The sequence below is a fragment of the Aspergillus ibericus genome (genome assembly GCF_003184845.1).
Source record: "Aspergillus ibericus CBS 121593 unplaced genomic scaffold BO80scaffold_9, whole genome shotgun sequence".
NCBI lineage: Eukaryota > Fungi > Ascomycota > Eurotiomycetes > Eurotiales > Aspergillaceae > Aspergillus > Aspergillus ibericus.
In genome coordinates, this window is record NW_020292107.1 from 351,732 (window position 1) to 378,761 (window position 27,030).

At 51.8% G+C, this 27,030-nt stretch overlaps 12 protein-coding genes and 1 non-coding gene across 13 annotated transcripts; 6 read left to right on the plus strand and 7 right to left on the minus strand.

Moving 5' to 3' along the window:
- Positions 1 to 2,830: 2,830 nt before the first annotated feature.
- On the minus strand, positions 2,831 to 2,961 carry BO80DRAFT_t92. Its single transcript has one exon. It is a non-coding gene; the product is annotated as a tRNA-Cys (tRNA).
- A 248-nt stretch (positions 2,962 to 3,209) lies between these two features.
- Positions 3,210 to 3,716, minus strand: BO80DRAFT_442634 (uncharacterized protein; the record flags this gene model as incomplete). Its single annotated transcript, XM_025721280.1, has 3 exons — positions 3,210 to 3,400; positions 3,490 to 3,542; positions 3,658 to 3,716. 3 exons carry the CDS (start codon positions 3,714 to 3,716, stop codon positions 3,210 to 3,212), a joined length of 303 nt encoding a protein of 100 aa, XP_025577840.1.
- Positions 3,717 to 3,982: 266 nt separating this feature from the next.
- BO80DRAFT_401574 (glutathione S-transferase family protein) lies at positions 3,983 to 4,921 on the minus strand (the record flags this gene model as incomplete). The annotated part of the gene is made up of 5 exons (XM_025717571.1): positions 4,869 to 4,921; positions 4,691 to 4,825; positions 4,586 to 4,641; positions 4,391 to 4,518; positions 3,983 to 4,316 (listed from the first exon to the last, which is right to left on the minus strand). The coding sequence occupies exons 1-5, from the start codon at positions 4,900 to 4,902 to the stop codon at positions 3,983 to 3,985; spliced, it is 687 nt and encodes a 228-aa protein (XP_025577841.1). The 5' UTR covers positions 4,903 to 4,921.
- Positions 4,922 to 5,474: 553 nt separating this feature from the next.
- Positions 5,475 to 7,108, plus strand: BO80DRAFT_488531 (cytochrome P450; the record flags this gene model as incomplete). Its single annotated transcript, XM_025723583.1, has 3 exons — positions 5,475 to 5,537; positions 5,588 to 6,994; positions 7,076 to 7,108. Exons 1-3 carry the CDS (start codon positions 5,487 to 5,489, stop codon positions 7,106 to 7,108), a joined length of 1,491 nt encoding a protein of 496 aa, XP_025577842.1. The 5' UTR covers positions 5,475 to 5,486.
- Positions 7,109 to 7,154: 46 nt separating this feature from the next.
- On the minus strand, positions 7,155 to 8,919 carry BO80DRAFT_500308 (cytochrome P450; the record flags this gene model as incomplete). Its single annotated transcript, XM_025724228.1, has 5 exons — positions 8,711 to 8,919; positions 7,745 to 8,616; positions 7,591 to 7,701; positions 7,380 to 7,546; positions 7,155 to 7,329 (listed from the first exon to the last, which is right to left on the minus strand). Exons 1-5 carry the CDS (start codon positions 8,907 to 8,909, stop codon positions 7,155 to 7,157), a joined length of 1,524 nt encoding a protein of 507 aa, XP_025577843.1. The 5' UTR covers positions 8,910 to 8,919.
- Positions 8,920 to 10,217: 1,298 nt separating this feature from the next.
- On the plus strand, positions 10,218 to 11,536 carry BO80DRAFT_376554 (glutathione-independent formaldehyde dehydrogenase). Its single transcript, XM_025716664.1, has 2 exons — positions 10,218 to 10,655; positions 10,706 to 11,536. Exons 1-2 carry the CDS (start codon positions 10,241 to 10,243, stop codon positions 11,476 to 11,478), a joined length of 1,188 nt encoding a protein of 395 aa, XP_025577844.1. The 5' UTR covers positions 10,218 to 10,240; the 3' UTR covers positions 11,479 to 11,536.
- A 664-nt stretch (positions 11,537 to 12,200) lies between these two features.
- On the minus strand, positions 12,201 to 12,687 carry BO80DRAFT_376556 (uncharacterized protein; the record flags this gene model as incomplete). Its single annotated transcript, XM_025716665.1, has 2 exons — positions 12,201 to 12,504; positions 12,572 to 12,687. Coding segments are annotated over 2 exons (414 nt in total), but the record flags the coding sequence as incomplete, so codon positions are not given.
- Positions 12,688 to 12,813: 126 nt separating this feature from the next.
- BO80DRAFT_422955 (kinase-like protein) lies at positions 12,814 to 14,458 on the plus strand. The gene is made up of 2 exons (XM_025718938.1): positions 12,814 to 13,477; positions 13,568 to 14,458. Exons 1-2 carry the CDS (start codon positions 12,976 to 12,978, stop codon positions 14,362 to 14,364), a joined length of 1,299 nt encoding a protein of 432 aa, XP_025577846.1. The 5' UTR covers positions 12,814 to 12,975; the 3' UTR covers positions 14,365 to 14,458.
- A 639-nt stretch (positions 14,459 to 15,097) lies between these two features.
- On the plus strand, positions 15,098 to 17,634 carry BO80DRAFT_442641 (uncharacterized protein; the record flags this gene model as incomplete). The annotated part of the gene is made up of 4 exons (XM_025721281.1): positions 15,098 to 15,635; positions 15,687 to 16,215; positions 16,710 to 17,196; positions 17,251 to 17,634. The coding sequence occupies 4 exons, from the start codon at positions 15,098 to 15,100 to the stop codon at positions 17,632 to 17,634; spliced, it is 1,938 nt and encodes a 645-aa protein (XP_025577847.1).
- A 2,058-nt stretch (positions 17,635 to 19,692) lies between these two features.
- Positions 19,693 to 22,989, plus strand: BO80DRAFT_285328 (serine/threonine protein kinase). Its single transcript, XM_025714951.1, has 2 exons — positions 19,693 to 20,621; positions 20,666 to 22,989. Exons 1-2 carry the CDS (start codon positions 19,929 to 19,931, stop codon positions 22,775 to 22,777), a joined length of 2,805 nt encoding a protein of 934 aa, XP_025577848.1. The 5' UTR covers positions 19,693 to 19,928; the 3' UTR covers positions 22,778 to 22,989.
- Positions 22,932 to 23,533, minus strand: BO80DRAFT_335246 (putative mitochondrial genome maintenance protein Mgm101; the record flags this gene model as incomplete). The annotated part of the gene is made up of 2 exons (XM_025715191.1): positions 22,932 to 23,184; positions 23,265 to 23,533. Coding segments are annotated over 2 exons (522 nt in total), but the record flags the coding sequence as incomplete, so codon positions are not given.
- A 472-nt stretch (positions 23,534 to 24,005) lies between these two features.
- BO80DRAFT_442644 (uncharacterized protein) lies at positions 24,006 to 24,417 on the minus strand (the record flags this gene model as incomplete). Its single annotated transcript, XM_025721282.1, has 4 exons — positions 24,006 to 24,074; positions 24,122 to 24,186; positions 24,245 to 24,276; positions 24,338 to 24,417. The coding sequence occupies 4 exons, from the start codon at positions 24,415 to 24,417 to the stop codon at positions 24,006 to 24,008; spliced, it is 246 nt and encodes an 81-aa protein (XP_025577850.1).
- Positions 24,333 to 26,738, plus strand: BO80DRAFT_422959 (biotin--[acetyl-CoA-carboxylase] ligase BPL1). The gene is made up of 5 exons (XM_025718939.1): positions 24,333 to 24,511; positions 24,578 to 25,214; positions 25,258 to 25,818; positions 25,879 to 26,150; positions 26,202 to 26,738. Exons 1-5 carry the CDS (start codon positions 24,460 to 24,462, stop codon positions 26,699 to 26,701), a joined length of 2,022 nt encoding a protein of 673 aa, XP_025577851.1. The 5' UTR covers positions 24,333 to 24,459; the 3' UTR covers positions 26,702 to 26,738.
- The last annotated feature ends 292 nt before the right edge of the window (positions 26,739 to 27,030 follow it).

Genomic DNA, 27,030 nt, shown 5'->3' on the forward strand with positions numbered 1-27,030 from the left:
TAAATTTAGCATGATCTAGCCGCTATGGTTAGATGCACATGATTGGTCTAGATTGGCATTGAAGTTGATTTCATTCCCTGATCTTGTTCAATATTACCTACATTGTATGAATTGAATATCCGGGTGAATATTATTGTCACTATTTTTCCTACAGAAGTATTATTTTAAACCCCTGACCTTTCGAAGATCTACTTCTCTTCTACATATGTCATACTCCCGCCGAATCAACATACTTGTAAAAGATACTACAATATCGGAAGCCAAAGCAACAGGGTCAGTCCTCCAATTACAACATCATCCCTAATGTTGTGATAGAAGGACGTGGTATGGCACAACTGGTAAGTCAGCTCCTATTGCTATTCTACTCAACTTATCGTCGCTACTATCACTTGAAAATCAACACTAATCATTTACAAGGTAGGCAGCGATTAATGGACCATCAACCGCGCTATCGCACATACCGAACACCATATACCCTGTGGAAAGGGGATGGTCCGCTACACTAGTGGTCATACCATAATCGAGTTCTCCCATGCTACATGTGTAAATCGACGAGCAGGGTACATAGACACCACAGACACTAATGGAGCTCCCCGGCCATGCTTCCATAGAGAAAGTGGATGGAGACCGGCGGTTCACATTACAACGCAGATATCGGATAACCAGAAACCTACTAACAACACCAGGCTGCGAATGCAGGTCTAGAATACAAAACACGATATGTAGAAGGCATTCTAAACAACAATTCAGCAAACAACGGCAAACAACAGCATATTCAACAGCATATTCAACAGCATTTTCAACAGCATTTTCAACAGCCATACAATTAACATAACAGTAACACGACTGTAAAATGAAATAACCTGCCCCTTAACCATTATTACTAACACACCACGATTCATCAGAGATCGGTGGAGTTTCTCGAAATCAACCTGCGTTGTTAAAGTTGGACTGAGCATGATTGTCTCATGAATTAAGGCAACACAGTGGTCAGGAAAAAAGAACTAGTTGACATCGCCTCTAACAATTTACGTGAACCCAGAGCATTATACAAACACGGCTGGAACTTCCTCCGCTTCATTTTACTAATTAGACATATGTCACGGGGCATACTGGGTGCGCATTCCAGGTACTTCCCGCTGCACTATCAGCAAAAGGACTAGGATGTAAAGCCAATGGCTTTACACTGCGCACGCTATATAAGGGTATTCAGGAACAGGATTCAGGCAGGATTCAGGCAGGATTCAGGCAACCACACGGGTTCAGGTAGGCAGGCAGGCAGGCACCGTGACAACATACATCAACAGAGAGTCAGGGCGAAACGGACCTAGCCTATCTTCAAAGCAGCAAGGAATCCAGATGGGACCTCCGGCAAATTATGGGCGCTTAGGCACTAAGTTCAAGACAAAAAAAAACCCCCCTACAGATCGCACAAACTGCCATGTAGCGGTGCTGGCAAAGATGCACCATCTATGCCTGTTATCCATTATCCACTATCATTATACTCCAGATACGATCAGACATTCTTTGATTATAGAATCTATTGAGGCTACTAACTCAGTAACTCACTCAAAATCATCCCCGGCTGTACCCATCGACCAAACGACCAGTAACCCCAAACAGACAAGATTTCAGCATGGGGGTTCAAATACTTTACGTCCCGGCAAACCAGCTCACAGATACTCTACCAGTGTACCAAACATGAGACATTACACTTGCATACCCTCCTCGGCATGAGTCGTACCACTCCGAGACCATCACTACCCATAAAACTCACCTGGCGTCGACTGCATCATTTCCACGAATAACAACCACAGTCTTTCGCCTGTACTTAGTTGCAAATATCAAGCTCATCATGAAGTGGAAACCCCGCTGGTACCGGTTGTCATGATGGTGATAAGATTGGAAGCCTCTTATGCCGCTGTATAAATCATGACACGGACACTGACCTGCAATAATACCACCGATCTCACACAAAACCCCAGTCCATAAGCATGAGGGACATACTCACATTCACATTCACATTCTTCAGAATCTTCCACTCGCATATATCATACATAACAACAGCATCATACATACAGCAGTGTCCTAAACCATCTATTTTCAAGGATCTATCTCCGGAGTAATAAATTCGATGAAGAGGGACTTAACCCAATAGTTAGCATATATATTACGACATTTTACAAAAGGTCCTAGTCCAGTTCTATAACCATCCCCATGAAAACATCGTGGCAAGACACACCAACTCCATGATTCATCCTAGTCACAAGACAATGATCCATTGAAAATCTTGCCGAGGGATGCATTCAGCTCAGCAATGCGATTGTTTGTGAGGTGAGGGGCTTGAAAGATGGTAGTTGATGAGTTGTTTCGGGATACAATTGAAAAGGTATATGATGGGTATCTCCGTAGACCATACGAGAGATGAAGGGGGTTGGTGGTGTGGTGGTGGGTTCGGAGGTTGCTGGTTGTGGTTATCTGTATCTTTTACATGCGGGAGGTTGTATATGATGGAAATCTGGATTGGTGGTCAAGCTAGATAGTTAGTAGCTTCATAATTGTTTTCTCAGTTGTAAGATATGATTACAGGGCATGAATTTATTTTGGTTATAGTGAGGACTACTTCTTTCCGATATTGCTTTAACATAGCTACTTTTCTAGTCTGAATATTCCCAGGAGATAGCCATGCCTGTAGACCTGATAGTGAGAAGGATAAGAAAAAGAGGGGAATAAATACGAACAGGCTCAGGAAAGGATTTCCTTAGCCGCGGCTAACCAACCCATTAAGGGAAAATGGCAAAAAGAAAAAAAAATAAAAAAAAAAAAGAAACGTCCCGGGAGAGGATCGAACTCTCAACCTCACGATTAACAGTCGTACGCGCTAACCTGTTATATTGAATTAGTAACTGAGTCATGATGTGTGTTGTGGAAGGGCAAGCTTACCAATTGCGCCACCGAGACGACTCGTTGGTGCCGGGGCTGCTATTACAGTACAAGAGGACTGATCAAGATGAATGGGTGGGGTTAATGGCTCAGGGGATTAATGTAGTTAGGGACTTATTGTAATGGTGGAAATGAAATTTATTTAAATTCTGGGATATAAATAAATTGGTAGGTCCTCGAGACGTCTGGAGATAATTTGAACTCCATTCTAGACGTTAACGCGCTCAGGGTACTGGATTGCTGCAATATATATATCCGCAACCAGGCTACACCACATACTCAATCAAACTCTCCGACCACCGATCCGCGGTCCAGATCTTCACCACGCGAAAACCTGCTTCGGTCAATAACCGACTGATTCCTGGCACCATGGCTGCTTTGAGCGGGGCGAGGATCTGATGGCAGACGTCGTCCGGCCAGTCGTGGAGGATGGAGTGGAGGTAGTATGCGCGAGAGCCTACTGCCTGTTAGATTGATGGCTCCGAGGTGTTTCATGATGCGTCCCGAGGAGTTATAGTGAATGAAATCTGAAGGTGGTTCACGTACCTAGTAGGATAAGGTCCGCCCCAGTAGCACGCGCCAACTCAGACAGACTTGGGCTGTTTGGTCTCTGCCAAGTGGCGAAAGATACCTAGGTCGACGGCTGTCGAAATGGCAGCGAATCCGGTAGGCTATAACATTCAGCAGGCTGTCTGTCTGAAATGCACAACTTACATTCCGCCAGCAATGTGGTCGATGTCGACGGTTGACTGGTTGTACTGAGGCTCACCCATGTTGCTTATGCCGGAAAGAGAAGTTGCAGAAATGGAAGAGATAATACGCGGAAGAGGGAAACGTATATATACGCCCCGAGACCCTCTGGAGTAACCATGGCTAGACCGTAGCAGCAGAATGGTACGCGCCAATTCATATAAGGTTGAGCTGCGGCGGATATATCATTCATGATCTAGGTGGTTACAACCGCCTCATCCAGACCATCTTAGTCATGTGACAGTCTAGCCAGTAAACCAGATGGAACCATGCAAACACAAACATCGTATCATACCATCCTCCTAACCACCCTCTCCCCCAACACCCCAACCACCCTCTGAACCGCCTCCCTCCCCATCATCCTCCCCTGCCACTCCACAAAAGCCGGAAACTCCTCCTTCCTCCACGCCTCCTCCCCGGTCCTATCCTTCATAAAAAACTCTATCTGGAGATTCCACATCACAAACGCCAAATCGGCGTACGTGCATTTCTCACCCACTAGCCAGTCCCGGTCACTGAGGATGGTGTTGAGGACGTGTGCGATGCGCTTGACTTCGGCGCCGTATCGCACTTTTGCGGATTCGGGGGAGTCGGTGTACATGGTTTGGTGGAAGAGGTTGAACCTTATGTTTTATAGATAGGTTTTCAGTGACTGTTGGGGAAAGGGGTGGGAGGAAGGAGGGGGGGGAGGGGATACCACGCCGCCTGACCAAAGTATGGGCCCTGACCGGAGGCTTGAAAGTAGGAGTATTGGAGTAGTTGGTATTTCTCGGGGAGGGTGGCGTAGGTGAGTTTGTGGGTGGTGTCGTAGGTGTCGATTAGGTACTATTCCATATGATTGGTTAGGGGTAGGTGGAAGTTAGGAGTAGGTGGAAAGTGAGACGGGACATACCTGGACAATGGCGCCGGATTCCCAAATGGTGATGTTGGTGTTTGGGTCGGTTATTGCTGGGGAAGGATTAGGGGGATGTCCGGGGGGTGAGGATGGGGGGATTACCGGGTACCCGTCCGTTAGGGTTTACATCGGTAAAGGGCTTTTGTTTGAGGTCGTCGAGTTCCACCCAGGAGGTTTCGTAGGGGAGGTCGAGCTCTTCCAGGATGATGAGGACTTTGGCGGGGTTGGGGACGTGGTCTGGATTGTTAGAATATGGATATGAAGTGTGATGGGGGCTTACTTCGCCAGTAGACCTTGATTGGTTTGAGGGACATGGTCGGTGATTGAAGTATGCGTTGGATGAGATGTATGATTGAGATTGTCAGGCGATGTTCCAGCTTTATAGGGAGTGTTCAGCCTCGTCTGAGTTGACTGACAGTCATAGTGATAACTCAGCATAGAGTACACAGTAGTTATAGCATCGCATGATCTAGACCGTATCTGGTGTAGTCCATCTCAACCACGTGGTAGTAACCGGACTGACGAATTAGAATAGACGGATTCCACTGCGGGTCTGCTTATCCCCACAATGGGGGTGATGTGGGTTGTCTTATTTCACCAGCTCCAGTGCTTCATTGGGTGCATCGCTTTTTTTTACAATCCTCTGATAGGGATACTTGTAACATGGCCAGTGCTACATTCCAGTTGGACACAATCAGGGCATCTAGCACCTATTCGTGCAATAACTAGCCCTGAGGCGCCCTAAAATCTTACATTCATACCACACTACTCATAATGCTATTACCAATCGGCAGATCAGTCCAAAACAAAGGAGTCCATCGTAACTCATAAATACCTACACCACCTTTCTCCTTCATCCACACTCTTTCATTCATCTCCATTAATACTATCTATCACCATGTTACTCGACCTCACCACCTCCGTCATCCTCCTCTCCCTCACCCTCATCGTAAGCCCTCTCCTCCCCCCCATACAACCCATACTAACCCCCCAACACAGTACCTAACCCTCCACACCATCTACACCCTAACCATCCACACCCTCTCCAAATACCCCGGCCCCCTCCCCTGGCGTCTCTTCCCCCTCCCCTCCCTCCTCTGCATGACCCGCGGCCACCTCCCCCACACCCTCCATACCCTGCACACCACCCACGGCCCCATCATCCGCACCGCGCCCAACGAACTCTCCTTCACCTCCCCCGCCGCCTGGCGCGACATCTACACCCCCTCCTCCCCATCCACCATCTTCCCCCGCCCCGACCAACTAAAAGACCAACCCCCCGGCAAAACTGCCCCCAACCTCATCGCCTGCTCAGAACCCCAACACACAACCTTCCGAAAGATCCTCGCGCCGGGGTTCTCCCCCACCGCTGTTGCATATCAGGAGAGAACGGTCCAGAAATACATCACCCTGCTACTCACCAAACTCGAGCACCAAATAACCCAGGGGGAAAGGGGCAAAGGGAGGGGACATGTAGAGGTTGATATCGTGGAATGGATCAACTACCTCGCCTTCGACATCATCGGGGATATCACCTGGGGCCGATCATTCGGATGTTTAGAGGGATTGAGATATCATTCGTGGATTCAGACTGTTCAGCAGTTCAAAGGGGCCGTGGTGGTGGGTGCGTTGAAGTATTATCCTTTTATGTATTGGTTGGTGATGAAGATTACACCGAAAGAGGCGCTGCGGGGGGTTATGGAGATGTGGCGAGTTACGGAGGAGCGGGTGAGAGAACGGGTGGATGGTGGTGATGGGGGTGATTTGGTAGGTATCATGATGAAGGGGATGAGTCGAGAGGAAATCGAGGTCAATGCCATGTTGATTGTTGCGGCGGGGAGTGAGTCCGTGACGACGGTGGTGACGGGGACGGTGAATTATCTACTGCGGGAGCCGGAGAAGATGTCGCGGTTGGTGGGGGAGTTGAGGAGGTTCCAGTCAGAGGAGGAAATTACAGGAATGGCCGTGAAGGGGCTGCCCTATCTGAATGCGGTGGTGAATGAAGGCATGAGGCTGTGTCCGACCATTCCGGATGGGATGCGCAGGGTGGTGCCCGACGGAGGCGCCGTGATTGCCGGGGAGTTTGTCCCGGGGGGTACGACGGTGTCGGTGTGTCAGTGGGCGTGTTATCGGTCGGAGAGCAATTTCGGGGAGCCGGATGCGTTTGCGCCGGAACGGTGGTTGGGAGAAGAACGGGGGAGGAGGTTTGAGGGGGATGTCAAGAGTGCGTTCAATCCGTTCTCACTGGGGCCGCATAATTGTCCCGGGCAGAATCTGGCGTGGTTGGAGTTGAGGTTGATTTTGGCTCGGTTGCTGTGGAGGTATGATTTGTCGATTCCCCCGGGGGTGGAATTGCCGCGGTGGGAAGAACAAGGCATCTGGTGGTTCTGGGATAAGAAGCCTACGGTGTGGGGTTTACTCGGGTTCGATAGGTCAGTGGTTGAGATAGATATAGTTATAGATCACTAGTATGCTGCATCACCAAAGGTTTTCCTCTTGTACGTTCGGAAGGAGGTCTAGGGTTTATTCCAGGTACCACATCCAGCATTTCAATGCTCTCACAGTCTCAATCCCTTATCACCCCCGTAACAACCGTCCGCACACTCAAATTCCCCTTCTCCGGATAAGGCGTGGCAAAATCACGCACAAAGTCAATGTTCGCCTTGGTCGTCTCATACAATTCCATATCGAACCGGCGGATAAGCGTGGCAAGAACCACAAACAGCTCTGCATAAGCCAAACTATACCCATTAGCACGATCAACCATCGCCTGGAGTTATGGATATCATACTGCCTGCCTAGACAGATCCGAGGGCCTCGGGTAAAGTTCACCAAATACCGATCCAATCGCTCCCCCTTGGCAGCCGCTCGGATCCAGCGCTCCGGATCAAAGACGTGCGGATTTGGGAAGATGTTCGGGTCCATGAGAATGAAGTAATGCATGTGGCTGAGAGGAGTCTGTGGATATTAGTCTGCTGCAACCACAGCTGGAAAGTACTCACACCCGGGGGTATAACATAGTTTTTGTACACGAGTGTCTCGGTAGGAGCGATTCTAGGAATTCGAGATGAGATGCCGGTGGAGAGACGCAGTGTCTCATTGACGACACCGCACTACGATATTAGCTTGAGTCACGGAAAGTATATGCATACTCACCATATAAGGCAATTTCTCCAACTCCGCCCAAGTCACTCGAGTCTCCGGGGTCGGCATCAGACTCTTCAACTCCTCTCTCAGCTTCGTCCTCACATGTTCTATCGTAAGCAAGTAATAAGACCCCACAGCCAGTGACCGCGCCGTTGTCTCCGTCCCCGCAATGGACAGACTATGCCCCTCATTCATGAGCCGTTCAGGCGTCCGCAAGTGTTCCGGAATATTGGGTCCTGAAAGAGCATCCAGAATCGCGCCTTTGCGGTTACTGGCTGTTTTATCCTCCACACGGTCGCGGTTCCTCTCCAACGCCGCCGCACCTCGTGAATACAGATCCGACTTCTGAATCGCCAATACATATGCAGACTCATTCACCCGACGCAACACCCCCAGCGGCAACCAACCCATGATGGTGTTCAAAATCGGAAAGAAATACAGAACATGCGAGCTCTGAAGGAGGGCATTGGCTCCATCTCTCACATTCTGATTGAATCCTTCATGGTCCAGATTACCTGGATTAAATCCAAAAGTATACTGATAGATCACGTCGGCTGTTAAGCCTGCGAAACCAGAATCGAGATTCACCACCCGGTGCGTTTGATATGCGTCTTTGAGATTCTCGATAATCTTATCCAGGCTATCCTGGATCAGGTGTTCAATGTTGGCGATCGCTTGTTTCGAGAAGAATTTGTCGAGGTGCACCCGCCGCTGTCGGTGTTCTTCGGGCGTGATGCTCGAAAAGCTGGAGCCATCGAGACCGAACTGGGCCACTTGGATGGGGTCTTTTTCTCGACGGCGAGCGCGCGAGGTGTAGATCTCGTCGTAGTATTCTGGGTCGTTGATGTGGACTTCGCGTGGATTGACGCGGATGATTGGACCTGTTCAGGTTAGTGAGGACATAAGGCTGATCATGATTTAGTCTGATCGGCAAATTGTAGCACTGTCTAGAGTCAGACAGCAGCGTAGACGCACCATAGATCTTGTGCAAGCGCTCGATTTCCCATATGTACATGCCACCTTTGATGACGTTAAAGTAGAACTCGTAGCCACTGGTTAGTGCTGCTAGCTTGGGGCCGGGGATCTTAGCCAGAGGGTGGAAATAGAGTCGGTAGATGCTTCGGATAGCATAGTAGGCAAATACACCTATGCTTAGCCACGTGAAGAGAGACATTGTGTGGTTGTCTGCTGCAAGATCAGTGAAGGGAGCAAAGGTAGCTGGATAGAGGGGTAACCTCGGACCATATAAAGAATGGAAACATTTATCCGGACAATATGCAAAAGGGCCCATATCCTCCGAGCGCATATCAGTCGTGACGCTTATGCAAGGAAGCTGCGGCGCGGCTGCCGCTCGAGTCAGTAATGCAGCCAGGCGGGCGCATTTATCCGCCTAATGACTCGGTCTTCCACCGAGTTGGCAACTCTTGCTATATCACTCTTGTATGCATCGGAATGTTATGGAAACATAGATAAACAAGGCTACAAACTATACTTACCAGATCACCACGTAGCATAGCAAGGAGAGCGGGTTATCCGAATTCGAGGCGTTGATCATCCCCCGCTTTCGGTGAACCCGACTCATGAACAACCCCTCAGCTCGAATCCTTGTTGACGAGCGAGCTTTCTTAAGTGCTGACTGCTATTGGTGCATCATACAGATGCCCCATGTTTGGACCCAGAAACAGTTTCCTTTAGTGCCCGAGCTGAGAGGCGGAGCTGAATCGCGCGTCACTAGTCGTTGCCGATCGTCCATGACCACCTCTCCTATAGTCGGACGTATTCATTATATTTAGGCTCAGATAAGCGTCGGATAATCAGAAGCATTATCAGCTAATCGACATAATCCCAAACCACATGATTCCCAATCGAGCAGAGTCTCGGTTGATCGCCTGTCATCTCATCAAGGTTTTTCTAGCCACGGTTCACCAACGCCACGCCGGCCAAACCCACCACTATAATTGTAAGGTACTGGAGTCTAGATTCTGATGATCGATGGGTGGCCTGATACCATACCGATATGCCGGTAGTCATTGTTCTCCATTTCCGCAAGCAACAGGCTCGACGAAGGTTTGTCAGGGCTGGAAGCCGAACGCACAAACCCGTCTGATAGAAGGGCCCATAGTGTTCTGGAAACAAGGTCTTCCGACTCGGATATTCGGCATGCACGAAATATGGTGCTTGGTTACCACTAAGGCGTCCCCCGCGGGGCCACCTAAATCTGCAAACCACACTTTTGGACAACACGTCGACAGGATAGGCAATGTTCCATTAAGGCGTCTCGTCTGTAGCAGCTCCGTAGAATCGAAAGTGGCTGTTGCACCGAGGATTTCAGGCGAGCCAACTTTGTGGCATAGCAAGCCTTCGTATAATCTGCATCCAGCGTTGCATCTGGAACGTCAGTTTCAATCTAAGTTATCTGTTCCTGCGGGTATAAATAGGTGGCAGTGTCAAGGCCGATGGAAATCATTTTTGTCCCAACCAAGTCATCTTGTCCACCAACTCAAAATGTCAACCACTCAGAAGGAAACCATGAAAGCTACAGTCTGGGAAGGCAAGCCTTTCCATGTATCCGTCCAAGAAAAGCCCGTTCCCAAAATTCAGCACCCGAATGATGTTATCATCCAAATCACAACCAGCGCCATCTGCGGATCAGACCTCCATACCTACCGCGGTCGGCTCGGCAGTAAGAACCCGCCATGGCTTATGGGTCATGAAGCGGTTGGGACTATCGTGGAGGCAGGGGACGGATTAAAGTCCCTGAAGATCGGAGATCGCGTCCTGATTGAGATTATCAGCTGCGGCTACTGCGATAACTGTCTCCGCGGCCGAATGACTTATTGCCTGACATACAGCCCCCGGACCGTCATTGATATAGAAGGTTACGGTCCTGACTTTGGAGCTCATCTCGAGGGCGCACAGGGTGGGTATCATTTGACCCCCCTACGTCGAAGATACTGACCACTGCTATAGCGGAATACATCCGCATTCCGTTTGCGGATTCCTCGTGTTTCAAGCTTCCCCAAAGCACAGAACATGACCTTGACTTTATCCTTCTCGCGGACATTTTCCCAACTGGCTGGTACGCTCTGGACTGTGCCAACTTTCAGCCTGGCGACACGGTGGCGGTCTTTGGCGCTGGCCCGGTGGGCCTGCTCTGTGCCTACTCGGCCCTCCTCCGCGGTGCAAGCAAGGTATACTCGGTCGATTACGTTCCTGCTCGACTGGAGAAAGCAGCCTCAATCGGAGCGATTCCCATCGACTTCACGAAAGAAGATCCCGTCACACAGATTATGGCACGTGAACCGCGCGGCGTCCGATGCAGCTGTGACTGTGTGGGACTCGACTGTCTCAATGACAAGCTTGAACCGCAAGAAAATATCGTTTTGAATAATTGCATCCGGGTAACTGAACCAACCGGTGGTATCGGATTGATTGGAATCTATGTGCAACTTAGTCCGTCGCCAGGAGTGCCACTAGCTTCTCCCCAGCAAGGTGTGTTATCATCCTTGATCGGGCAGCTCTGGGCAAAGGGGCTTTCCGTTAAGAGTGGTACGGTGGAGATCCACCGGCTGCAGCCCTCGTTGCGGGACATGATTGAGAGTGGCAAGGCGAAGCCAAGCTTCGTCATTGATGAGATCCTGCACAGTGTGGATGAGGTGCCGCGCGCATATGAGAGGTTTGAAAAGAGAGAGATCATCAAGCCTGTGATCCAGCTGCCCCACCCAAAGAAGACTTCTGATTGATTCGTTGAGATGTACCAAGGAACGTACTGCTGGGAATGTATCGGTAGCTCGCAGTATGTTGTGTATTACTTTACAAAGTAGTAAGTAATGAGTTGTAACGTCTTTTGTGTTTGATCTATCACAGTCAGCCGGGAAATTTACCTACCAGCATAACTCCTAGCGCAATCGATATTAATGGCTATAATGATCAATACCATGCTCTTGAGCGCACTAGATTCCAAGATAGATATGAGATGAAATTCCATGTAATTTTCGCAGTCCGAGTACGCATTTTTCTCTGCGAGGGTGATGCAGTGAACTACGATCTCGCAGACGATAGATTACCTCTCCCAGTCCTGTAGTGTTTATCACATGGGCCAGATGATGGAATCACTTCTATAATAGCCCAATAGGGTGAAGAATTTGGTCCAAATTTATAGCGAATCCATCTTGCTGAGCCATCTCTCCTGCTGCGGCCATTGCAGTACCTAGAACAAAAGTGCTCGCGGTGCTAAGGTGTCTAGCTAATGATCGGCCTGTCCAAGGGAGACATATATTATCTACCACATTTCATGAACAGCTGATGGAAGCAAATTGTATCTATGTCAGGATATCCGCTCGGGTGTTCTTCAGGAGTCTCATGTGCTCTGCTGAGCACTTCTCGTTCGCCGGTGCTCCACGCTGTTCATAAATAACAATTGTCAAGGTTATTCTGACTGAAAGGGTTCATTTGAGTACAGAGGCCCGCGCTAGCATTTATCGTCGTCTTCAGGAAAGTGTCCGTATCCGATCTCCGGGGCTTCTTCGAGCTCCTCCACAGACGGCCAAACAATACTTCCACTGCTTTTCTCCCAGGTGTCCGGCTTCTCTCCAGCGTGCGTAGAGCTCACAAATTCCAGGTTGGTTTTCCCTTTCACGTAGCCATGACAGGCAACGTGAGTGCCCGTGGCCACCTGAGTCTCGTCTTTATAGCAGAGGGTGACATGCCATCCCAGGGGATCTTTTTGGCGTCGTCCATTGATGCTTGTGGTAGCATGGACTACGGATCTGGTTCGTCACCAAAAGACTTAAATCAGAACGGACTGTGATACTGCAATATGGTTGGCGTACATACCGAATCAGAATGGCCTTGGGGTAAAGCTTCCTGTCCCTTGCAGTCTGATAGGCTAATGCAACCAGTGCTTGAAGCGTTTGGGAATCCTGGGGAAAGCAGTTTCTGTAAAAGTAGTACTACTAGATCCATGAACTTTCAGTCATCCCTCGACTCCCCAAACCCACGGCCCGGTCACATGACCGTTGCCATAGTGGCCGCCGGCGGGTTGACTTGATCCATGATCGTCACCCCCGAATCTCTAGCCTTGACATCCGTCCTCTGGTAGCCAAATCATGAGGCGACCGGCTTTTTCGTCCCGCGCCTTCCGTTTTCTCTGCCAAGGAGGCTCTTTCCCATCGATTCGACCACTTTCCCGCTGGCCCCAGCAGCCGCCTCGGCTACCTACTATAACCTTCAGGGCCACCATGACCTCCTTGACTGACGACTCGTTCGCCTTTGAATACCAGCCTATCGAGGGTGTGGAAAGGCTGGAACGATATCGACCGGGAGGATATCATCCAATCCGCGTGGGAGATATGCTCAATGACCGGTACCAAGTGATTCACAAGCTGGGCCACGGGGCGTATTCGACCATCTGGCTCTCACGTGATACCCAACGGGCAGCCTATGTCGCTGTCAAAGTTGGCACTGCAGATTCCTCTCCTCACGAGAGCGACGTTTTGCGCTCTCTCACAGATGACTGCCCGACAGTCGCTCGAGGCCGTTCGATGATACCCAAAATTCTGGATCATTTTGAAATCAGGGGCCCGAATGGACGTCACAAGTGCTATGTCACTGCCCCCGCTCAGAGCAGTGTATCTGCAGCGATATTTTCCCGTCACTTCCAATTAGAAACTGCTCGTGTCCTAGCTGCTCAGCTTGCTCTGGCTGTTGCGTGTATTCATGCCCAAGGCTATGTCCACGCCGGTAAGTCAGACGTATCAGGCGCCGGTTGCTTTCCAGGTGCACGAAGGGCGAATTCCGTCATAAGCAGCAATCGCTAAACCCACATTCCAGATCTCCACCTCGGCAACATTCTAATCCGTCTATCTTCTAGCTTCGACCAACTATCGGTCGACCAATTCTACGCGAAATTCGGCGAGCCCTACACGGAACCAATCACACGATTGGACGGACAGCCTCTCCCCCCTGGCGTTCCAACCCACGGAACTATGCCAGTCTGGCTAGGTAAAAGAGCGAACGAAATACCACCTGAAGAAGCTCATCTCCTCCTCAGCGACTTCGGCGAAAGCTTCTCTCCATCCAATGATTCCAGTCCCGGACACCAACGACGCGGCGAAGACTGCCACACTCCCCTTCCCGTCGCACCACCCGAAGCCTACTTCGAACCTACCACACCCCTCTCCTATTCCGCCGACATCTGGTCTCTTGCCTGCGCCATGTGGTCGATCTTTGGCATGCGTTCGCTATTTGACGCTACACTTGCTACGCAAGATTATATGGTCTCTCAGCAGATCGATATTCTTGGCCCGTTGCCTCCTACATGGTGGGAGGTGTGGGAAGCAAGGCATGGGTATTTTGAGAGATTGGGGGTGCCGAAGAAAGATCGGTTTATCTATCTGTCTCTCGAGCAGAGCTTTGAGCTGCATGTCCAGGCGTCGCGACGGAGAGATAAAATGCCTTATTTTGGTGATGAGGAGAAGAGAGATATTCTGGATATGCTTCGTCGGATGCTTGTTTTCAAGCCGGAGGACCGGGCGTCAGTTGAGGATGTTTTGGGTTCGGAGTGGATGGTGAAGTGGGGGGTACCGGCTGTTGAGGAATTCTGTCCACAGATCCAGGGACGTACATAATGAAGTAGCGGACAGATATACTATCGCTTCTAGGTTGAGGGTTGTGGTCGCCCACAGCCCGAGGCATCGTGAAGCGTCTTAATACGCATCTTATAACGTATTCAGTTGAAGGGCTTTATCAAGCACCTCAGAACGCAGTATTTGATCTAAATTATAGGTCTGAAATTATATTCGAGGGGGGTCAAGTCAAGTCAAGTCATGTTTTATTAGCATAATGGAGCCTGCTGAAGTGATGCTAGCTATGTAGAAGCCTCCCGTTGAAACACGAATCTGAAGCCCGAATGCGGTATCCTCAATCCTTTTGTATGAATTACACGCAAAAGGCTATGTATATAAGGAGAATCGATAACATAGTAAAACATAACTTAAGTTTTCAATGACGTGTCACTGGCTTGCTAGTTACTGTGAGGCTACATTCTTTTCCTAGACATCTTATTCCTATGTCTAAACTGCATGTTGTGAGTAGTGTAATATACTTACTCTAATAACTTCTCCTAGAGCGTGGTTAGACCTCTACCTATTTATTATTTTCAGCGTCTACCCCCAAGACCCAAGGCCTACGTGTCTTTGGTTAGGCTCGGGGTCCTGGTCCTCCATTCTCCAGATTGCCTTCCCTTATCTCGCGTGGCCGACGAACTGACATCTGCACGTGGTTTACCATTTGTAGATACCCGTGGCTAAAGCAAAGGTCGCGTCTGCTGCGATAGAAGATATCAGTAAGGTGGTCATCGTCATGAGCAGAGGGCTAGTGTATGAGCACGAGATCCGGCAGTCCCAAGTCGGCTATCACAACGTCAATATGAAGAATTTTGAGGAGAGCCTAGTGAAGCTCTATGAGCGAGTTCTTATCTTCCAGGTCTTAATATCTGAGCACTATGAGAAGGGCAGTCTCCATCGGACATGGGATTCCATCTGGAACTCGGGTGTGGTGTCTGCATTTGACAAGAATACCGTTCAGTTGCAGTTGGATCTCGAACAGGAGGCTGCCGCTAATTCACGAATACGTTCGCAGGACGGATTCAATACGATTTTAGAATCGAACGTGGAGTTAAGGCAGCAACTTCTGAAGCTGATGCGCCAAATCGAGGATGCAAAGAGACGTCAAGACATTCTGGCGTGGATATCAAACATTCCTTATGAAGACCAACACGACGAGGCAAAAAAAAAAAAAGTCGTTGCCAAGGGTACGGGAAGATGGGTTTCCAAGCGACATGAATTCGAGTCATGGCAGAATTCGAGAAGACGTCGGATTCTGTGGTCGAATGGGATCCGTAAGTTCGACCACTGAGACCCGAGCAACAAACGACTAATCAATCTCGCAGCCGGAGCGGGAAAGACCAAAATTATGAGCGTCGTAATAGAGAAGTTCAAAGAGGAAATATCCAGTGGCACTGCCCCCGAAGGGCAGTCACGAACAGCAACGGACCGAATAGCGTTTTTCTACTGCCGTCGATACGAAGAGTCTCGCAGGGACGGTGTGACGATCCTCAGAAGCCTCGCAAAGCAGTTGGCAATATCCTGTGATCCGCTTCCCAAAAGCCTCCAACGTCTATACAATGTCAAAGGAAAGATTGGTTCGGCAAGCCGGATTATCCATATGAAACACGTCCAGAAAATCCTCAAGAACGTCATCGAAATGAATGGCAATGTGGTTCTCTGCCTGGATGCGCTGGATGAATGCTCGGAGGAGTCCAAGAAATCTCTGCTCGAGACATTAAAGCGATTACTGAAGTTATGCCACCGCCTGAAAGTGATCATCTCCAGTCGAGATCAGCGTATAATTCATACGCGGCTGGAGAACTATCCCACAATCTCCATCACGGCGACTGACAACAAGGACGACATCGACGGGTTCGTTCGGCAACAGATCAACTCGTTCATGAGTTCCAAAGATCATGGCGATGTAATAAAAAAAGGCCGTGCAAGAGCTGGAGGAAAAGATTATAGATACCTTCCTGAACAAGAGCGAGGAATGTAGGCAACTCTCAAAGTCAAGCCATGTTAGTATTGACTCGGTCAGGTTTCAATGGGCAGCAATGCACATTGCGCATATCCTATCCCAGAAAAATCGAGCTGGCATTTTGGCAGCGCTTGCCCAACTGCCCAAGGGCCTCGTGGATACATACAGCGGCTTGATGAGCCAAATCAGATCTGACGTGCTGGGTGAAAGTGCCTTGCGCGCATTCTGTTGGTTACAGGCAGCCAGAGGAACATGCAAGGCGTCTGTTTTGGTTGCAGCTGTGAGCCTTGCTAACGAACAAGAAGGCAATGCAGACTTGGAGGATCAGATTCAGGATATTGACAGTATTCTCAGTCCTCGTCAGAACTTGATGATTCCTCTCAAGCCAACCCAACATCGATATCAACGCAAAGAGGGGGCCGGATACAGAGGCTTACGATGGGGCTGCATTGATCGCTGCGTGTCGCATTGGAAACCCTCGAACGGTAAAGTTGCTTTTTGAACAACCTGGGTTACAGGTCAACTTGCAGGCGTCTAAGGGTAGATACGGCACTGCGCTCATTGCCGCATGCGCAAAACACAAAGCTACCATTGTCCGGATGCTTGTGGACCATCTTGATATTGAGGTCAATACTCAGTCGTCTGTTGGTGATTTTGCCACTGCACTAATTGCTACATGTGGCTCCGACGGCGACAACCCCAAAGAAAAACCGCGGAGTAATACTTCAAAAAGCACCGAGACTCTTGATATTCTGCTCAGCACAGCTCTTATTGATGTCGATGCCACGTCCCCCCATGGTATCTATGGAAATGCCTTGGTTGCTACCTGTCTCGTGAATGATGAAGACCGCTTCAAAAAGATTCTCCCAAGAGTCAGCGGCCCCGGACAACGACAAGAGGTTTATAGCTAAGTCTCTCCGGAAGAGTTCATGGAGAAGACCAGTGTCAAAGCCCTGATCATGCTCGCCCGAGCCCAACACCCCATTATGGATCAACGTCGCACTGAAGTATCTCACAACCCTACACTCGGTACCGAAATCGGGAAAAGGCTGATCCACAACTGGAAGATCGAACACGACAGTGACGCGGCCACACATTTATTACGAGCTGCCTTGAAATTGCACATCCTCGAAATTGAAACTGACCTTTTCCAGAACATCAGCTCGGATTTATTGGACGTCTTCGTTGAAAGAATAACGGCTGATTCTTGGAAGACCACAACTTATCTTGATTGGTTGGGATTCCGAGAACCGTCACGATTGACCACGCAATACCTGCAAACGTGGTTTTGGCTTCCCCGGCGATTGTAGCCAAGGAGGGATGGGAAGCAATCTCCATTTGTTTTGTCGCCCTTGTCACCAAGTTTGAGTTTCGTAGACCGATTACTGTCGTGTATATGGAGTATACATAACTCAAGCGTCATGCCGGGAGGTCTGCAAGCGGGTGATTGACAGCATCTGGCCCATCAATGAGTTCAGCATCGGAGTCATTTGCGGGATGCTCTCCGATACGATAGATAGCGTACTACTGAGCAGCACCATTTTGAAATCTTGATTTAGTTGCTGAAATTATACAAATGTCATACAATCAGTAGTCTTAGTAGAGTGCTATTCATACCCACGTCCAGCCCTCTTCAAATTCTCTCGTAACGGGCAAAATTGGGGGCTCCGGGAAGGGTTCAAATTGGTTGTGAAGTTCTCATGTAGCCGTATTATAGGTTAATGAAAGATGCTGTTTTTGATTCCTGCTTGGTATGCAAGATGAGGAAGTTTCATATCAAGCCTTTCTGCCATTTTGGCATATTGAATTATAATTTTCGAATTTTAATGGCAGGTCGATAGGCAGGGAAGGGATAACATGGTTTTCTCTATCCCGGCGATACGGTATTGTTGCACTAATGCAGTCATTGCATCCTGAGAGTTGCTGTTTTGACAATATCTGTGTATGGCTAAGTAGTATATCTCGAATATACCTTGTAAATGCCAGAAGACACCAGTCTTCTGTATGCCGTATCTCATATATCGTTGCTACGGCCTTGCTCCGTAACTACAGAATATCGTCAAAATCCAATACCCAAGGACGAGAGCTTGACTACACAAATATACCTGTAACCACTGGCAATAAGCAGCCACACTCCCGTTGCCAGCACGACAACATTATATTGAACTTAAATTACCCGTCCCTGGACTTGCTCAGCAAGATGGATTGTGGCGGGTTGGCTCGGAGACTAAAACTTTAAAGCCACCCTGAAACGCCTGACAAGCCACCTGTCATATTTTCGGCCAGACCCGCGGTGCGATGAGTATCGCTGCGCCAGACACGAAAACTCCGAAATTCCGTGGATAGATCATATCAACATCGTGGTTTTATGGATCTTTGTGATGGGATTGGTGTAGGCATGATATGTGTGGAAATGAGACAGTTATTATTGAGGTCTCCAATAGCAGTAGGAAGAATAATCTGAGGCCTGGGTAATGGTTCGGCTTTCGTCTTCCACGCCCGTGGGTTTGAGTCTGGACTAGATCACTCATCACTACTCCGGATTGCGACTAGCCCCAGGGACACGGTTAGCGTCTGACGGGCTGACAGGTACCGTTTCAGCGAAATTGAGGCAGATTAAGGGGCGAGGGTGGCCCTGGACGGCAGCCTTACAAGGTTTACCAGAGCACTGAAGGGGCATCATTAGCGAGATGAAAACGACGGATCGAATGGTATCCTTTGGTGCCTGATGAATGAAGGTGGTGAAACCAGGGAAAGGATGAACGGCGACTGGATTCAACGGTCGCCGCCCGTGGACGGCAAGCCCTAGTGGCCGAAAGCGGTCATTAGGGCATGCGGCACCGCCCAACTCCGACGGGGCAAATCAGCCACCACCCACTCACTGCATCTCCACTGTCCACTGCCTGTCCACCTTTTGACCACTGACCAGGCACCCCTCGCACTGGTGGGGGCATCGTCGCTTGCTTTTCAAGATCGATCGCATTCAGGGACGCTGATAGGGCTAGAACACCTATAGTGGTGGCCATTATCTCATCGCGACGAACATTTCAGCTCAGCGGCGCCCGACCAACAACAATGGGACGGGGAATGATCGGCGGATTCCAGCCAGGCCAGCCCCCAATGACTCCATCATTGCACCGCCGTGACTTCAGCCAAAACTGAAACATGCTCGCGTGGGTGCTCCCCTCTTTTTGGTCCTCTCTGACAGTCGCGTCCGGGACATTCCTGCGACGGGCTGTGATTTTCTTCCTTCGACTGCTCACAGCATCCCTCGATAGTGTCCTCGTTTCAGTCCAACCCTCTTCCTTCTTTTGCTTTTTCAATTACACACTCGTTCGCTGCAGTCGATACCCTCCGAAGTCCGATCCCTCTGATCTCCAAGTCCAACTCTTGGCCCAGTCCAACGTTTTACTTTCATTCGACCCACTCACTCCACACGAACCGGTGGACTCGCACTCTTTCACTATTGATTGTCAGATCCTGCCTGGACTGTGCAAACCGATCTTACGTCCTAAGGAGTTTTCTCCGACCAATTGCGACTTGGCTCGCTAATTAGAGCTGCCGGCAGTTCGGGCCTCGTTTCTAGTCCTTCTTTTAAATCCCCATGCCTTTCCCAACCTTCATGTCCGGACGACCTGGCTTAACGGAGAAGCGCCTGTCGGCTCATCGCTTCCAGCAGCTTCCCGACATGACACCTGACATGGCGAATCCTAACGACGTCACTATCGAAATACCCTTGAACCCGGTGCCGAGTCGGAATCAGACCGGCGCCCGCAAAACGAGTAGCAATATCGGAGGCTCGCCAAGCCCGTTTCAACCCCCGGGAGACGACAAAAATGGCGGCGAGAAGGAGGGGTTGGTCGCGCCCAATCCAGGGATGCGTCGGCGGATTGACGAGAGCACAGGGCGTTCGCTCGAAGATCCGGAGGATGGCACAGTCACACGCATGGGCCTGATCTACCAGGCGGTCCTCAACTACTCCGTCGTCACTCGATACTTCATCTATGTGGCACCGATTGCACTGCTGCTTGCCATTCCCATCATCGTGGGCGCCACGGTCGCGCAGGACGCGACTATCGGTGGCGTGACCCTGCCGTGGTTCTGGTTCTGGATCGAGATCGTTTGGGTCAGTCTGTGGTTATGCAAGCTGGTTGCAAAGATCTTGCCGTACATCTTCCAGGCCCTCTGCGGGTTCGTCAGCTCGGGCACTCGCAAGTACGCTTTGATCCTGCGGAAATTGGAAATGCCGATTGCGACCGTGTTTTGGTGCGTGGTGTGCTTGGTTACGTTCTTGCCGGTAGGTCGGTCCTCAATGGGTTGACATCATCGCTAATTTTGCAGGTCATGACTCAAAATCCACACCAAAAAGCCAAGGGCGACACGTCTACGAAGTCCTGGGAGAAATCTGTCAAGAACATTCTGTTTGCTCTGTTCGTCTGCAGCTTGATCTTTCTGGCGGAGAAAGCCATGGTGCACCTCATCTCGATCAGCTACCACCGCAAGCAGTTCGACGCCCGGATTAAAGAGTCGAAACGCAATGTGTATCTGGTAGGACTGCTGTTCGACGCCTCGCGCCACATGTTTCCCATGTACTGCAAGGAATTCCGCGAGGAGGATGCCGCCATCTCCGACTCGCTCCTCCGCACGGCAGCCTCCAAGACCAGGCGTACTAACAGCTCGGCGCCTCTTCGCATGATCCGGGAGGTCGGTCAGAATGTTCACCACTTCGGTAACAAGGTGACGGCGGCGTTCGGAGACGTCGCCCATGAGTTGACTGGCAAGCAAGTCTTCAACCCCACGTCCACCCGGTCCGTGGTGACCCAAGCGATGGAACACCGACGGACGGCCGAGGCTCTTGCCCGGAGAATCTGGATGTCTTTTGTTATCGAAGGGCGTGAGGCGCTGTACTTTGACGACATCTGCGAGGTTCTCGGCGCGGGAATGGAGGCGGAGGCAGAGGAATGCTTCGCCATGCTGGATCGCGACGGCAACGGCGACATCAGCTTGGAAGAGATGATTCTGGCCGTGGGAGAAGTCCGCCGGATGAGAAAGTCACTGAACAACAGTCTGCACGATGTCGACCAGGCCATTCACGTTTTGGACAACCTCTTGCTCACCGTGGCGGGCATTATCGCCATCCTTGTTTTCGTGTCTTTTGTGACGACCGGCTTCGGTACCGTCATCGCGGCGGGTGCCACCTCCCTACTCTCCCTCAGTTTCGTCTTCTCGACCACCGCCCAAGAAGTTCTCGGCTCGTGCATCTTCCTCTTCGTCAAGCATCCCTTCGACGTAGGCGACCGCGTGGAAATCAGCGACAAGCCATACTTTGTGGAGCGCATCTCTCTGCTGTACACCCTGTTCCGGAACGTCAACGACCACCGCATGACGCAGGTTCCCAATGTCGTCCTCAACACGCTCTGGATCGACAACTTCACCCGCGCCAACGCCATGCACGAGCGTCTCACCATCCCCGTCAGCTTCGCCACCACCTTCGCCCACATTCAGCAGCTCCAAGAGGAGATGGAGGCCTTTGTGCGCGACAAGGACAACTCTCGCGACTTCCAGCCAGAGGTCACCATCGACGTGGTGGGCCTGGGCGACATGGACAAGATGGAGCTGAGCGTGCTAATCTGCCACAAATCCAACTGGTCGAACGAGGCCGTCCGCGCTGCCCGTCGGTCCAAGTTCATGTGCGCTTTGATCACCGCCGTGCGCAAGGTCCCGATCCGCGCCCCGGGTGCCTCCGACGACGACGACAAGAAAGACGAGCTCAAGGACGACGACAAGTCAGATACCGCCCTCGAGGACCAGACCCTTCCCGTCCGCCAGGTCTCCATCGCCAGTGAAGGCGTGAGACGGGCCAACACCACCGCGGGAGTCCCCTTCAGCGAGTCCCGATCGACCGGCTTCGACTTTGGCAGCTCGCCCGACTCCCTGCAACGCCGGGGGATGGGTGCATCCAGCTCCTACAGCGGAGGTCTCACCGTCGAACACTCCACTCGCTCGCAGGATGGTTCCCGCGACGACAACGACGATAACTACCTGACGCCTGTGGGTTCGCCCGGCCAGGAGCGACAACTCAACGTGACGTACGGATTGATGACACGGGAACCGTCGACGGGTCGTCGCAAGGAGGGACGCACCTCATTCACCGCCCCGGAGGGCGACGTACCTGTTCTCTCTCAGCCCGTGCCTCCCCGTCATCGAGTGAGCCTGCCCCGGGTGCCGTCCGCGGGGTCAGTCGAGCCCATGTCAGGCACGACGGCGAGCCAACCGCCTGAGTACTACAACTACCCGGGACAATATTACGACCCGGAAGACCCATACGACCCGAACCAGCCGTTCGAGCTGCCCTCAATGCACCCGACCGAGCCACGCGAGTATCCATCGCCAACGGGGACGACGCCGCATTCAGAGACGGAGCCGGGACGGTTCGTTCCCCGACGGCCGTGAGCCATGATGAGTGATGATCTTTGATTCTTGATGTGTTACTAGATACATTCCTGTGCAGCTAGCTTAATCTATCGTACATTAACTTACAATACTCTATCCATCCATCCCCCAACCAGCACGTAATATAGAGGAGAGGAGATCACTTGGTCTCCTTCCACGGATACCCAACCGGATCATCCTTGCGCACCCAAATCTTCGTCTTCCTCTTATTCACCACATGCTCCACAAACACCTCCCGCGTATACTCGGCCTTGTACTTGCGAATCCACCTCGGATCCCACAGCTCACTCGCAATACCGAGGTCCTTACAACACCGCACCAACGCATTCGACCGACATCCCTCCGTCGCAGTAGGAATCCCATCCGGCGAGAAATAATCCTGTTCGCCTCGCGCCACAGAAACCAACCTACACAAACCACACATTAGCTTATCCCTACCCTCAACCCCCCCTCCCACCATACTACCCCCAGGAAAAGAAATACGAACCTCCCCACACAAACAAGCGCATACTCCCTCGTAACCATCTTCGGGGTAACAATACTCTCCCCCCTGGGCACAAGGCCCCACCCACCAGGTCCAAACGCCTTATTCAGAATCCGTCGGTACTTGATCTCAGGCAGGTAGAGGATCCCGTCGGGTTTGATTTCGACTTCGTTGGGGTCTGTCGGTGCGAGAAGGATGTCGGCGCATTCTTTGGGGAAGGGGGTGGCGCTGAGCCCGTGGAAGGACCGCGTCCAGTCGATTTTGTCTTCTGTCGGTTGGGTGGGGGAGGGGGGCGTGTCGTGGAGGGCTTTGATCGTGGGGGTTATTTGTTGGGGTGCTGTTGAAGGGGTGTTGGTGGTGGGGGTTGTGGTAGGGGTTGAGGGGGAGGTGGGTTTGGGGGTGGTGGTGGTGGCGCTGGTGGTGTTGTTGTTGTAGGTTGGTTTGGCGGGTTGTTGGTAGCGGGTTGGTGGGGTGGTGATGTTGCGGATGAGGAGTGGGGAGTGTGGTTTGCTGAGAGGCGCGCGCAAGGAGCGCGTTAGCAGGGGGAGGGACATGGTGGTGGTCGTGATGTCTGGTGGGTGGTGTGTGAGTGGAACGGATGTGAAGAATGAAGTCAGTCTGTATAGTGTCACGTGATGTGTAACCTCAGGCTCAGTCATGGTTCTGGTGAACAAATTGGAGGGAGGAGAGAGAGTTGGATTCTAAATCTATAGTACAGCAAATACAGGAATCATCCTAAGCATCCTAGGCATCCTTGGTCTGGGTGCGCTCGTCGTTGCCCTGGCGCTTCCAGCACTCGCGAAAAGCCTCCATCTGCGCTGATGAGTAGGTATCTCAGTAGTAGGAGTCATGGTGCTCACCTCTCCCTGGCAACTCCGCCAGTCCTTCTTTGCAAAATAGCAGTCGTTCATTTGCTCTTGTTCCACTGCAGTCATCAGTATCATCTATCATCAACACTCGCAGTCAGCTGAAAGGAAAGGTACCTGCACAGCCGGTGCTGAAGATCCGCTTGTCCCTACCAATCGTCAGTCACCCTCCCAACAACCACCCCAATCAACACTTGAGTCAACACTCACCATTCGTCCGGCTCGTCATCCTCTTCTTCATCCTCCTCCACCTCCACCGGCGGGTTCTCCTTTCTCTCTTGTTCCGACATTGTGCGTGCTGATCGACCAACTCTGACGGAGGTTGCAACGGAATGGCGACCCCCAACCTGACCGGCAAAAAGGTCAACGTGCTGGTCTACTCCGGTACCCCCCCAACATTCCCCTCCTCGGAAGCTGGGGTCCTTTACTGACTACCCATTAACCGATCAGGCAACGGAACCACCGTCGAATCCGTCCGCCACTGCCTCTACTCCCTCCGTCGTCTCCTCGCCTCCCACTACGCCGTCATCCCCGTCACCGCCGACGCCCTCATCCGCGAGCCTTGGACCGCCACCTGCGCCCTGCTCGTCATCCCCGGCGGCGCCGATCTCGGCTACTGCCGCGCCCTCAACGGCCCTGGCAACCGTCGCATCGAACAATTCGTCAAGCGCGGAGGTGCTTATCTTGGTTTCTGTGCAGGCGGATACTACGGATCTCGACGCTGCGAGTTCGAGGTCGGCGATAAGACGCTACAGGTCATCGGGGAGCGCGAACTCGCTTTCTACCCGGGGACGTGTCGCGGAGGGGCTTTCGGGGGTTTCGTATACCACAGTGAGGCGGGTGCGCGGGCTGCGGAGATTACGGTGTCCAAGGATGTCCTGAACGTCGGCATTGTGCCCGATCGCTTCCGGTCTTACTACAATGGAGGTGGCGTGTTTGTTGATGCACCGCTGTTGGCGGACCAGGGAGTGGAGGTTCTGGCCAGCTTTGCGGAGGAGCTGAATGTTGATCCTGGGAAGGGTGCTGCGGCGGTGGTTCTTTGTCGTGTGGGAGAGGGAAAGGCAGTCCTTACAGGACCGCATCCGGAGTGAGTCTTCTGTTCACTGTTGTTGTGCGGTGCTGATTGATAGGTTTGCGGCTGCGAATTTGGATAAGAAGGCGGCCGGCCCGGAATATGCCAAGGTGGTGGAGGCGCTCGAAGCCGATGACAAGGCCCGGACGGACTTTCTCAAGGCGGTTCTGGTCAAGCTGGGCCTGCAGGTGACACAGAGCACGACCACCGTGCCGTCGCTGTCATCGCTGCATCTATCTGCACTGGAGCCGACCGACACTGCCGACTTAGTCGCGTCCTGGCAGGAGATCATCACCAAGGATGGCGACGACGAGATCCTCAAGGATGAAAACGACACCTTTCGCATTGAGCGGCCGGGCACGTGGAACTTGAGCCAGCTGGAGGAGTCGCTGCCAGAACCGCAGTCGACGGAGGGCATTGTGGACTATAGCGCGATTGTGAAGCGGCTGGTGGTGCACGACGACGTGCCTTCGTCAAAGCTGACGCCCTACTTCAACCACCATGCCTTCTACTCCAACCTTCGCCAGTACCAGGCTCAATCCCGCGAGGGGGCTTCCGAGTTTGGCGCCAACCTGGTGTATGCTGAGGTGGTGACCAGCACGAACACGATCCTGGAAAAGTAAGTGCGCTAACACCATCCGGAAAGTGACCCGTACGATGCAGAGCACTGACAAGTCAGAAACCCCAAGCTGCTACGCCAGCTGCCCACCGGATTCACCGCCAGCGCCACGACGCAGGTGGCGGGCCGAGGCCGGGGGTCGAACGTGTGGGTGTCACCCGCGGGGGCGCTGATCTTCTCGACGGTGCTGCGGCACCCGCTGGAGAAGATCCAGTCGGCACCGGTGGTGTTCATCCAGTATCTGGCGGCGATGGCGGTGGTGCGGGGAATCAAGAGCTACGACGTGGGGTACTCGCAGCTGCCGGTCAAGTTGAAGTGGCCGAATGACGTGTGTATGTGCTGCCATGTGCCCAACTGGTTTTTATGATACTGATCGACGATAGATGCACTGGACCCGGAGCAGCCGGAGAAGAAGCAGTACGCCAAGATTTGTGGTATCCTGGTGAACTCGCACTACTGTGCGAATGAGTACATCTCGGTGGTGGGCATTGGCGTGAACGCGACCAACGCCTCCCCCACAACCTCCCTGACGGCGCTGGTGGCGCGGTTCTTAGGGCCACGGGCGGCCCCGATCACGCTGGAGAAGCTGCTGGCGCGGATCTTGACGACATTCGAAGAGCTTTACATCCGGTTCCTACGGGCCGGCTTCGACCGAGACTTTGAAGCGATGTACTATGAGGACTGGCTGCACATGCACCAGGTGGTGACGCTGGAAGAAGAGGGGGGCGTGCGGGCGCGGATCAAGGGGATCACGCGGGACTACGGGCTGCTGCTGGCGGAGGAACTGGGCTGGGACGACCGGCCCACTGGACGGGTGTGGCAGCTGCAGAGCGACAGCAACAGCTTTGATTTCTTCCGGGGGTTGGTGCGGCGGAAGGTGTGATGCGTACCGAGTAGACTATATACATCATACAATGATAGATGGATAGAGCAAAGAATATCACGATCTGAAAGTTGGGCCCTGTAAAGGGATAGATACATGGGCGGCCGGCATCCGGAACCGCGCCGATCACGACCCAACCGGGGGTTGGATCAAGTGAAACCTGCCTCGGATCTGAGAGACGCACATGTTTCACGGGTTCTCCTGATCGTTGTGGACGGGGATGGTCCGAGCTGGGAATGACGATTCGTGATTAGTGATACACCGATAGGGTGGTTGTGGGAAAGTCGTCTGGCAAGGCTAATCATCCTGCAGATTGCTTTTTTCCTGTC